Below are 13,117 nucleotides of genomic sequence, written 5' to 3'. Positions count from 1 at the left end.
CCATGGCAGATGCTATTGCAGCATCGGCCATGGCTGGATTGCAATATTTCACCATTTTCATAGGTGAAATATTGCAAATTGCTCTGATTGGCTGTTGCACTTTCAACAGCCAATCAGAGCGATCGTAGCCACGTGGGGGCAAAGCCACCCCCCCTAGGCTGAAGTACAACTCCCCCTCTCCCTGCAAATCGGGTAAAATAGGAATTAACCCTTTCACCCGATCTGCAGGGATGCGATCATTCCATGACGCCGCATAGGCGTCATGGGTCGCGAAGGGGTTAAAATGGGAGAAAACATTGTGCCAACCCTGTACGGACAAAATAATCCGGCCTGAACATCCTTCACTAATTGAAGAGATACGTTCCTTGGTTAGGCAGGAGGTTCAGACCTCTATGGCCACATTTGCCCCGCCGCCGCCACCACCACCCTCACCTGGTCCATCGCCTCCCAAGAAAAGAAAAATCCAGGAATACTCTGACTCAGATTCTGACGGCTCATATACGTCGTCCTCAGTTAAATGTGAAGACGTCCTACCTCAGTAAACTCCTGAAATCAGAAAGTACCTTTTCTCTTCTGAACATATTGAGGAGTTGGTGTCTGCGGTGAGAAATACTATGGGGCTTAAAGAGGAACCCGTTCCTCAAACTATACAGGACGAGTTATTTGGCATTCACACTGATAAACAGACTGGCTTTCCTGTACATAAGAGTATTATTGACATGATCAATAATGAGTGGGAACTTCCAGAGAAACGGCTAACCACCCCGCCAGACTTTAAGCACAGGTTTCATCTGGATGAGGATTCAATTAAATGGAATATCCCAAAAATAGATGTTCAGGTGGCTGAAAAGACTGCCCTGCCGTTCGAAGACTCCTCCCAGTTAAAAGATCCTCTAGATAGGAAGATTGAAAGCCTACTTAAGAAATCCTGGGAAACCTCCACTTCGGCTCTCAGGTTTAATGTTGCATCTACCTTTGTGGCCAGGTCTCTCTTCCGCTGGATGGAAGAATTAGAAAACCACATCTCTCAGGGAACTCCGAGAGATGATTTATTGGACTCCTTGCCTATTTTACATAGAGCAACTGGTTTTCTTGCAGACACCTCCATGGAATCTATCCGTGTAGCGGCCAGATCCTTAGTCCAGACAAATTCAGCCAGAAGAGCGCTCTGGCTCAAGATGTGGAGTGCAGATGTGACTTCAAAAATAAAATTATGCTCCATTCCCTTTAAAGGAGACTGTTTTCGGGCCTTCATTAGATGATATCCTGGAAAAAGCCACGGACAGGAAAAAGACTCTTCCTGAGCAGAGACCCCCCAGAAAATGTCTTTTTCGGCCCTCCCAGTCTCAGCCCTCCCAGGCTAAGGGAAAACCGGTAGATGGAGCTATGCTAAGGGGAAACCCAAAAATATCCTTATCCCCCAGCAGTCACAACAAGAGAAACAATGACTCTGATCCAGTAGGGGGGAGGCTCTCGAACTTCATTCACAGTTGGCGGAATATCTCCAACAGCACCTGGGTTTTAAGTGTTATCCAGCAGGGTCTTTTTATAGAGTTCGAAGCCCCCCTCCCAGGATCTTAAGAGTCACCTCCCCGTCATCTCGGGAGACTCAAAAATTGATGATGTCAGGATTACAAGACCTGATGGCTTCAAGAGCAATTTCTATGGTCCCAGTAAACGAGCAGGGAAGGGGGCATTATTCCCATATATTCATGGTAAAGAAGCCCTCCGGACAAGCCCGGATCATAATAAACCTAAAAGCTCTCAATCAATACATCACTTACCGCAAATTCAAAATGGAGTCAGTAAAATCAGCCATCCCTCTAATAGCTCTGCGTTCACATATGGCAAAAATAGATCTCAAGGATGCCTATTTTCATATCCCGATACATCCTTCTCACAGGAAGTATCTGAGATTTGCGGTTCAGTTGAATCACAAGATTCTACATTTTCAATACAATGTTCTTCCCTTCGGGATCTCGTCGGCTCCCAGGGTTTTCTCTAGAGTCATGGCGGAAGCTGTATCTCACATCAGAAGCCAAAGTGTCGCCATAGTACCCTACTTGGACGACCTTCTAATCATTGGTCCTTCCGCCGAAATTCTCAGAGAGTTGCCAGAACTCTAAACATCCTACAACTCTTGGGTTGGATACCCAATCTAAATAAATCTCATCTTTTGCCTTCAAAGATGATAACATTTTTGGGGGTCCTGTTGGACTCAGGGAACCAAAAGTCTTTCTTACCAGAAGACCTCCGGAAGAAATTGGTATCCAAAGTCCTAGATTTCAAAAAACAAAGGTCCCCTACTCTGCGGACAGCGATGTCTCTTCTAGGGTCGATGACGGCCTGCATACAATCAGTCCAGTGGGCTCAGGCCCATTCCAGAGTTCTGCAGGCACACATTCTGGAAAACTGGAATGGAAATCCAAACTTCCTAAACAGAAGAGTATACACTCCAGGGAAGGTAAAAGCCTCCTTAGCCTGGTGGGTGATCCAAACAAACCTTCTCAAAGGCGTGGACTGGGTACAAACTCCACTGGTGACAGTAACAACAGATGCCAGTCGAAGGGGCTGGGGTGCCGTTGTGTCGCAAGTCCCCCATTCCAGGGTCACTGGAATCACAAAGAAAGCTCCAGTTCCTCCAACCTCAGAGAATTGATGGCAGTGGAGAGGGCCCTTCTAGCCGCCAACAGTCTAATTGTAGGTCAACATGTCAGAGTGTACTCGGACAATATAACGACTGTAGCGCATCTCAAACACCAAGGGAGTCCAAAATTCAATTACCTGAGAGTCGTGTCAAGCAGAATTTTTTGCTGGGCAGATAAACATCTCTCGTTATCAGCAATAGACCTCAAAGGGTCGGTGAATGTTCAAGCAGATCTCCTAAGTCGTCACGACTTAAAACCAGGAGAATGGAGCCTGAAGACAGACGTTTTCAGGATGTTGATGAACAGATGGGGCCTTCCCGACATAGATCTGTTAGCTTCAAGTCAGAATGCACAGGTCGAGACTTGTTTCTCTGTAAACCCCAGAGACAAATCTCAGGGAGTAGACGCTTTTGCCCATACATGGAGGTTCCCGTTAGCGTACGTATTTCCTCCAATACCGTTGCTTGCAAAGACCCTTCGGAAGATCCGAGACGATCAGGTCCAGACTATCCTGGTAGCTCCAGCATGGCCGTAGAGGAGCTGGTACCACCTCATCAGGGAATTACAAGTGGATGGTCCAATCTTTCTACAAACATCAGACGATCTTCTCCTGCAGGGTCCCTTTCATCATCCGAACCCCCAAAAATTCAAACTGGCAGCCTGGCTATTGAAGCCCTGGTGCTAAGAGCTAAAGGGCTCTCAGAATCGGTGATCTCCACTTTACAAAAATCCAGGAAACCTGTCACTAACGCGCTATATATAGCAAAATTTGGAAAAGGTTCTCCTTGTGGTGTCACCCTTGTAATCCTGACCCCTTCCACCCTAATATCTCACAAATATTAGACTTTTTACAAAAAGGGCTGGAATTGGGGTTAAAACCGAGTACATTAAAAGTTCAAGTATCAGCCTTGAGTTCTGTCTTTGATCAAGACCTGGCAGGTCATCGTTGGATAAAAAGGTTTTTTGTCTCGGCATCAAGGCATCATCCAAAGCAACAAATCTTTGTGCCATCATGGGACTTAGTCCTAAAGGGCCTTACGGCTCCTCCATTTGAGCCACTATCCTCTTGTTCCTCGCAGCTGCTGTCCTGCAAGACCGCCTTCTTAGTTGCCATATCCACTGCAAGACGAGTGGGGGAAATACAAGCCCCTTCAATCAGAGAACCTTATCTCAGCATAAGGGACGATTCCATTGTGTTCCGACCTGATCCATGTTTTCTTCCAAAGGTGGTGTCAGAGTTTCACCGATCACAGGATATAGTCCTTCCATCGTTCTGTCACAATCCCACAAATCCGGAAGAACATAGATTCCATACTTTGGATGTACGTCGTATAGTTTTACACTATTTGGAACAAACTAAAGCTTTCAGAATTGACCAAAATCTCTTGTTCATTTATCTGTCCGAAACAAAGGCAAAAAAGTAGCAAAGAGTACTATTGCCAACTGGATAAAAAAGCCATAACTGAAGCATATTTAGCTCAGAATGTCGCGGTACCTGCAGGCCTAAAGGCTCATTCCACCAGATCTACCTCCGTCTCCTGGGCTGAAAGGGCTGGTGCATCCACGGAGCAGATTTGCAGGGCTGCAACATGGTCTTCTCTACACACATTTACTAAACATTGTAGATTGGACTTCTGGTCCAACCGGGATCTAGTCTTTGGCCGGAAAGTTCTCCAGGCTGTGGTCCCTCCCTAAATACAGAATTGGTTGGCATTCCTCCTGAGGCTGTCGTGGAAGGCAACTAGAGAAAATAGAATTATTCTTACCGTTAATTCAGTTTCTAGGAGCCTTCCACGACAGCTTTAATTCCCTCCCGATGTTCTTGGATATTTTTTCTGAGAACCTAAAAGGTAACCGGTGCTATGGGTTCAGTTGTAAGTCACTGGTTAATGAGAGGTGGGAGGGGCTTTTTAACCTCTTGTGCTTCCTGTCCCCCATTAGGGTATGGAGACAACCTCCTGAGACTGTCGTGGAAGGCTCCTAGAAACCGAATTAACGGTAAGAATAATTCTATTTTTTGGCCTAGGAGGGCGTGTTTCTCGTGGCTAAGGACCATGTCTGTCCCTGACCTGTGGGTGCTACCGGAGCATCTGGTTCTCCTCTCCCAGGGACCAGTCTACCATCCACAAGTGGCTGGGCTTCACTTGACTGCATGGAATTTGAGAGGTCGTTACTGAAGGATAAGGGATTTTCCCCCAATTTGATAGCCAATCTCCTAAAGAGTAGGAAGATAATTCTGACCAGAATCTACGCCAAGATCTGGAGAAAATTCCTAGCTACCTCAGAATTCAGAGCTGGGGAGGGGGTGCCAATATGTAAAATTCTGGAGTTCCTTCAAAAGTTTCTGGAGATTGGTCTTTCCACAAGTATCCTTAAGGTTCAAGTGTCGGCCCTGGGGGGCCTTATTTAGCTGTGACATAGCAGGTAATTACTGGGTGGCCAGATTTATTAAAGCATCAAGTAGATCTAGGCCCATTCTTAAAGAAAGGATTATGCCGTGAGACTTGAACTTCGTTCTCACAGCTATGACGGAGCTCCTGTTTTTGAGCCCATTATCTCAGCTTTGGTGAGGGTGCTCTCCATTGAAGCAGCCTTCTTGATCTCATTAACATCGGCACGGAGGGTTAGTGATATCCAGGCTCTTTCTAGACTCACAACAAATACATAGTTCCTGGATGACCGGGTGGTGCTTAGGCCAGATTCAGCTTACTTGCCCAAAGTATTCTCCAGATTCCACAGGTCACAAAAGAGAGTTCTCCCTTCCTCCCCAAATCCTACTAACCAGAAAGAAAGGAAGCTTCGTACTCTAGACATTAGGAGGTGCTGTTAGATACTGTATCGGTCACTAATCATTGGAAGAAGGATAATGCCTTGTTTGCGGTCATCAAGGGTGGCCGGGAAGGGTCTTAGGGTTTCAGAGTACTTTGGCTAGGTGGATTAGGGAGGCTGTTTCTTTAGCACACAGGTACAACCTCCCACCTCTGCTTGCTGTCGCATCTGCTGAAATAGACTCTAATGGTACAACCTCCCACCTCTGCTTGCTTTCTGTCATCTGCCACTTTACCATCTAGCAACATATTTTAATGTGCCTGCTTAATGATTGGTATAATTCATTTGTTGCCTTGTACGTTTTACTCACTGTTTGAAGTATATCCATGACTGGTCACTCTAGATATTATCTGGTGGAAGGTGTTATAGCATATAGATGTAGACAGCCCCAATGTCTTTGATCATGTAACCACCCCCTGGTTTGCTGGCTTCAGCTGCCAAATTATCCCTAATCAGCTCCCACAATCCATCTCTTCTGATCCAGCATTCTGGACTATAAATTTAGAAACATCCTTAGGGGTGCATGCATGTGGGGGTGCACGCGAGCATCCCAGAAGCAAAGCATCGAGATAAAGCAGTTAGTCAGGGCAGGAGTCGGTTAACCCACACTCTGCTCTCCCTTCTATCCATGTGCTTTATTTCTATCCTCCTATGTTCCCTTGCCATCCACATTCACCGCTCCATCCCCCCTCCATCACGACTCGTATACATCAGCTCCTCTCTCCTTCCCTCTTCCATGTACTTCTCACCTTCCTGAAAAACCTCAACCCATCTTGCCCAAACACACTGAACAAAATAACTTTGTACAGTTCCAAAAACTACTTGCTCTTTATCCTCCTCCTTCTGATTTCAGGGTATATCTATCCCAACCCTAGTCCACCATCCCCCAACCTCAACCCCTATCCTACCTCATATCACAACCACACTAATCTTATTATTACTTGCACTCCTTCATATCCTTCTTTTAATTGTGCCCTTTGGAATCCACAGTCTGTATGTAACAAACTTTCTTTTCTGCACAATTACTTTCTGAACAACTCTCTGAATCTGTTGGCCCTCATTGAAACCTGGACTCAGGATTCTGACGCTGTCTCCCCTGCTGCCATTTCCCATGGTGGCCTATAATTCTCCCATTCTCCGAGACCCACAAACAGATATGGTGGTGGAGTCGGCATACTCCTGTCCCCACAATGCACCTTCCACGTCATCCCGCCCCAGTTCCATCACTCTCATTCCCTTCTTTTGAGGTCCACACAATCGGGCTCTTTCGTCCCCTCTCCCTCAGAGTAGCGGCCATATATCGGCCCCCAGGCTCACCCACCCAGTTCCTTGACCACTTCTCAGCCTGGCTGCTGCACTTCATGTCCTCAGAGCTCCCAACCCTTATCCTGGGAGACTTCAACATCCCCAGAAACAGCCCCTCTTCCACATCTTATCCCAGCTTCTATCACTACCCACTTCTCTCGGCCTCTCACAGTTGTCAAGCTCTGAAACACACAAAGATGGTAACACCCTTGACCTGGTCTTTGTCCGACTCTGTTCAATCTCCTACCTAGATAACTCACCGCTTCCCGTCTCTGACCACAACATTCTCTCCTTCACGCTCACAATTCCTCGCCCACCCCAGCACACTCCTACCTACCACACATTCAGAAATCTACACGCCATTAACTCATACACTTTCAGACTCCTTACACTCATCACTGTCCCCAATCTCCTCTTTTTCCTGTCCTGATCTGGCTGCACATCACTACAATGACACTCTTAGAAACACCCTTAACCAAGTAGCTCCTCTCACCCTCAGAACTTCCAAACACAGAGTAAAATAGCCCTGGCTCACATCGCAAACTCGATTTCTCCAGTGATGATCTGGAAGTGCTGAATGCTTATGGAGGAAAACTCGCACACCAGAAAACTTCATACACTTCAAATTTGTTAAAAACCTATAATTCTGCCCTTCACCTTGCCAAACAGACCTACTTCACCACCCTGATCTCCTCACTATCCAACAACCCCAAGAAACTGACACCTTTCACTCCTTCCTCAGACCAAAAGCACAAGCCCCTATCCCAGACATTTGTGCTGATGACCTGGCTTCCCACTTTATAGAGAAAATAAATAATATCCGTCAGGAAATCCGCTCCCAGCCACCAAGTGCTGTGACTCCCATCCCTCCCTGCATTTCTCCTGGCTCACTCTCCACATTTGATCCCATCACAGAAGTCGTCTCCAGGCTCCTCTCCTCTTCTCCCTCTCCTCGAGCATCTTCCCATCCTCCTTCAAACACTCTATCATTACTCCACTAGTAAAGAAACCCTCACTTGATCATCCTGCACAAATAACTACAGACCAGTCTCCAACCTCCCCTTCATCTCTAAACTCTTGGAGCGCCTGGTCTGCTCCCGCCTTACCAGTTACCTCTCCACTCACTCCCTCCCAGACCCTTCACCGTCCGGCTTCCGCCCCCTACACTCGACAAACTGCACTCATCAAAGTGACCAATGACCTTCTGGCAGAAAAGTGTAACGGTGACCACTCTCTGCTCATTCTTCTCTACCTTTCTGTAGCTTTTGACACTGTTGACCACCATCTCCTACTCTCTAGGCTCCAGTCACTAGGCATTAAGGACACTGCTCTCTCCTAGTTCTCCTATCTTTCTGACCGCTCCTTCAGTGCACCGTTTGTTGGCTTCATTTCGTTTCCTCTTCCTCTCACTGTTGGGGTACCTCCGGGCTCATTCATTGGCCCCCTTCTCTTCTCTCTCTACACGGCCCCAATTGGACAGACCGTCAGCAGATTTGGCTTTCAGTACCATCTTTATGCTGATGACCCACAACTATATACGTCATCCCCTGACTTTACTCTTCTGTATTACAGAATGCCAGTGACTGTCTGCAGTCTCCGACATCATGTCCGCCCTCTATCTGAAATTCGACCTCTCCAACACTGAACTTCTTCTGCTCCCACCATCTAACTAACCTCCCTAAACCTGACATTTCCCTCTCCGTGGATGGCACCATAATAACACCCTGGCAGCAGGCGTGCTGTTTGGGTGTTATGTTTGATTCCGATCTCTCCTTATCTTCCCATATACAATCCATTGCCCGCTCTTGCCGTTTACACTTAAAGAACTTCTCTAGAATACGCCCTTTTCCCTCCTTGGAAACAACAAAACCCCTCACTGTTGCCCTAATACACTCCCGCCTGGACTACTGTAACGCTCTATTAATTGGCCTCCCCGTTACTCGACTTTCCCATCTTCTGTCTATCCTTAATGCAGCAGCTAGGGTCATCTACCTGGCTAATCTGTAATCAGATGCAGCCGCTCTTCGCCAGTCGTTACACTGGCTACCCATTCAGTATAGGATGCAATTCAGAGTACTTGTTCTCATCCACAAAGCTCTTCACAGTGCAGCACCCCCTTACATCTCCTCCCTTATTTCTGTCTATCGGCCTAACCGACTGCTGCGCTCTGCAAATGACTTCCGACTAACCTCTGCACTAATCCGTACCTCACACTCCCGTCTCCAAGACTTCTCCAGCACTGCACCAATCCTCTGGAATCCTCTACCACAAGAAATTAGGACCATTCACAATTTGCATAGTTTTAGGTGCTCCCTCAAAACATATTTCTTCAGAGCGGCCTATCACATTCCCTATTAAGTCATTTTATGTGTAAGGGCGCATGTGTAGCCCAATTCACTATCTCCATCTATCCCCCACCCCCTGAAGATGGCTGGACCATCATTGTAAATACATCATTGTAAATCAGCTCCTGTACTTTGTATCTTCCCACCTCATTGTAGATTGTAAGCTCTCACGAGTAGGGTCATCTTATTGTGCTTTAATTATTGTATTGTTAACGTTGCTACTTATAACTTGCGTTTGAAGCTGTTAAACTGTAAAGCGCTGCGGAATATGTTGACGCTATATAAATAAAGATTATTATTTAGCATATACATCGAGTGGCAGGCTGGCGCACCGGAGGATTTAAGGGTGCATTCCACTTGAGCCATCAACCTCATGGGCGGAGAGGTTGGAGGTCTCAATCGACCAGCTACATGGTCTTCTCTTTCCAAAATTTTATAACCATTATACACTGCTCAAAAAAGTAAAGGGAACACTTAAATAGAATATAACTCCAAGTAAATCAAACTTCTGTGAAATCAAACTGTCCACTTAGGAAGCAACGCTGTTTGACAATCAATTTCATATGCTGTTGTTCAAATGAAATAGACAACAGATGGAAATTATTGGCAATTATCAAGACACCCTCAATAAAGGAGTGGTTCTGCAGGTGGGGACCACAAACCACATCTCAGTACCAATGCTTTCTGACTGATGTTTTGTTCACTTTTGAATGTTGGTTGTGCTTTCACACTCGTGGTATTATGAGACAGACTCTACAACCCACACAAGTGGCTCAGGTAGTGCAGCTCATCCAGGATGGCACATCAATGCAAGCTGTGGCAAGAAGGTTTGCTGTGTCTTGTCAGCGTAGTGTCCAGAGGCTGTAGGCTCTACCAGGAAACAGGCCAGTACACCTGGAGACATAAAGGGGGCCATAGGAAGGCAACAACCCAGCAGCAGGACCGCTACCTTTGCCTTTGTGCAAGGAGGAACAGGAGGTGCACTGGCAGAGCCCTGCAAAATGACCTCCAGCAGGCCACAAATGTGCATGTGTCTGCAGGAACGGTTCGAAACCGACTCCATGAGGATGGTCTGAGTGCCCGACATCCACAGATGGGGGTTGTGCTCACAGCCCAACACCGTGCAGGATGCTTGGCATTTGCCACAGAACACCAGGATTGGCAAATGGTGCAAATGATCGCCACTGGTGCCCTATGCTATTCACAGGTTCACACTGAGCACATGTGACAGAGTCTGGAGATGCCGTGGAGAGCAATCTGCTTCAACATCCTTCAACATGAGCCGTTTGGCAGTGCGTCAGTAATGGTGTGGGGTGGCATTTCTTTGGAGGGCCCACGAGCCCTCCATGTGCTCGCCAGAGGTAGCCTGACTGCCATTAGGTACCGAGATGAGATCCTCAGACCCTTTTTGAGACGATATGCTGGTGCGGTTGGCCCTGCGTTCCTCCTAATGCAGGACAATGCCAGACCTCATGTGGCTGGACTGTGTCAGCAGTTCCTGCAAGATGAAGGCATTGAAGCTATGGACTGGCCGCCTGTTCCCCAGACCTGAATCCGATTTGAGCATATCTGGGACTTCATGTCTCGCTTCATCCACCAACGTCACTTTGCACCACAGACTGTCCAGGAGTTGGCGGATGCTTTAGTCCAGGTCTGGGAGGAGATCCCTCAGGAAACCATCCGCCGCCTCATCAGGAGCATGCGCAGGCGTTGTAGGGAGGTCATACAGGCACGTGGAGGCCACACACTACTGAGCATCATTTTGACTTGTTTTAAGGACATTACATTCCACTTAATTTTTGTGTGTGACTCCAAATCCAGGCCTCCATTGGTTAATAAATTTGATTTCCATTGATGATTTTTGTGTGATTTTGTTGTCAGCACATTCAACTTAGTACATAACAAAGTATTCAATGAAAATATTTCATTCATTCAGATCTTGGATGTGTTATTTGAGTGTTTCCTTTATTTTTTTTGAGCAGTGTAGGTTAGATATGGGTGCCTCCTCGGATCTCACCTTTGTTATAAGGGTGCTGGAGGCTGTAGTCCCTCCCTAAGGAAACTATTACCTCTCTGTAATTCTCTTGTGGTGCTGTCATGAGACTGAATAAAGTCTTAGTTACTCACTGATGATGGTATTTTTCAGAGTCCATGACAGCACCCTTAGATTCCCTCTCTTCACGTGTGGGTGTACACTTCTGCCTCTTATAAGTTTTCACATGTGTGAAATTGTTAGGCGTTGGGGTATTGTATATATTTCTGCCATTAACCTCTCAGGCTCTGTAAGCCAACTGATGCGGGGGAGAAGTGCCGCCCTTTTATATCTGATGGTTTCCTGTCCCTGTAGGGCGGGTCCCCTGTCTCATGGTGCTGTCGTGGGCTCCGAAAAATAAGTTTACCGGTAAGTTACTAAGACTTTTTAATCTATTACAAGTTGTCTGCGCAAAAGCACAGAGACTTGTCCGATATTGATCCTAGCATCAGAGCGAACTAGTACCAGATCGATGCACCACAGGTAGAACTAGATCATTGGAGTCTGTGTCCATTTTGGTGGAGTCGGTATAAAATTGACCGACTCGTAAAATATAAATAATACATCAGGTACAGTAAGGGTATGTTTCCACGGTCAGGAAATGCTGCGGGTTTGACGCTGCCTACATCCGCAGTGTCAAACCCGCAGCGTCCAGATGTTACAGCATAGTGGAGGGGATTTTTTTTAATCCCATCTCCACTGTGTTCGGAGACGCAGGCGGCAGACCTGTGTAGCCGGACATGCGGCATGTCTTTATAGACCACAGCATGTCTATTTACGATGCGGAGAAGCTCCGTCCCCGCAGCGTAAATTTCCCTTTGACTATCATTAGTTGTGGTAAAACCGCATCTAATTATTAGTCGCATGCGTAATAACTGCAGAAACGCAGCTTACTACGCATGCAAACTTATTTAAATAATCTCTTACCTTGTGACCGCCGGAAGTTCGCGTCCATTGCAGTTCTCGCGATGACTGAGCTCACCGTGAGAACTGCCATGCATGTGACCGCCGGGTTACCTCCGGTCACTAGGCTGGTTCTCATGATCAGCTGATTGTGAGAACTGCAGTGCAGGTGACTGCCGGAGAGTTATCTTTGGCTGTCATCTACAAGCTCTGCTACATCTGGATGTCTGGAATCCAGATGTAGCAGGGCTGGACTCGTCGTGGGACACTCGTTAATAAGGACTACGTTGGAACAGGGAGTATTTGTGTTGGTTTATTTTATTTTTTTTGCAGGATTTGGGGAATTAGCAGAATAAAGATGAGAAAACTGTGGTGTTTTTTCATTAAAAGACTTTATTCTGGCTGGTTTTTTTTAACATGTAACAACTATACGATTAATAATGGATAGGTGTCTTATAGACGCCTGTCCATTACTAAGCCGGGCTTGATGTCACCTTTTACAATACAAAGGTGACATTAACCCCCAAACTATTACACCACTTGCCACTGCTGCAGGGCAAGTGGGAAGAGCAAGGCTAAGTGCTGGAATCGGCGCATCTTGGAAATGCCCCATTTCTGGGGCGGCTGTGAGCTGGTGTTTGTAGCGGAGGGGGGGGCAATATCCATGGTCCCTTTCTTGGCTATTAATATGAGCTCGCAGCTGTCTGCCTAGCCTTTGCTGGTTATTATAGGGGGACCCCATGTCATTTTTGGGGCTATTCTCCCTATTTTAATAGCCAGTAAAGGCTTAATATACCGCTTTGAGCTGATATTAATAGCCTTGGAAGGTCCGTGGGTATTGCCCCCTTCCCAGGCAATAAGGGTATGTGCACACGTAGATGGAACCCCTGCGAATTTTTCCGCACCTGTTTTGAGAAATCCGCATGTAAAAAGCACTGCGTTTTACCTGCGGATTTACCGTGGATTTTATGCGGTTTTTGTGCAGATTCCACCTGCGGTTTTACACCTGTTGATTCCTATTATGGAACAGGTGTAAACCGCTGCGGAATCCGCGC

At 46.7% G+C, this 13,117-nt stretch overlaps 1 protein-coding gene across 4 annotated transcripts in view; it reads left to right on the top strand.

The window, feature by feature from the left end:
* The window catches only part of DAZL (deleted in azoospermia like), a 168,342-nt gene that overhangs the window by 86,899 nt on the left and 68,326 nt on the right, over positions 1 to 13,117 (top strand). For 2 of the 4 annotated variants that reach the window (XM_077268865.1, XM_077268866.1), the window contains exon 3: positions 11,475 to 11,528. The exons of the other annotated variants lie outside the window; for them this stretch is intronic. In XM_077268865.1, coding sequence (XP_077124980.1) covers positions 11,475 to 11,528 — 54 coding nt within the window. The remainder of the gene's footprint in view (positions 1 to 11,474; positions 11,529 to 13,117) is intronic. 4 annotated transcript variants of the gene reach the window in all.

The sequence above is a fragment of the Ranitomeya variabilis genome, chromosome 6 (genome assembly GCF_051348905.1).
Source record: "Ranitomeya variabilis isolate aRanVar5 chromosome 6, aRanVar5.hap1, whole genome shotgun sequence".
In the NCBI taxonomy this organism is placed as follows: Eukaryota; Metazoa; Chordata; class Amphibia; order Anura; family Dendrobatidae; genus Ranitomeya; species Ranitomeya variabilis.
This window is presented reverse-complemented; position numbering and strand designations above follow the sequence as displayed.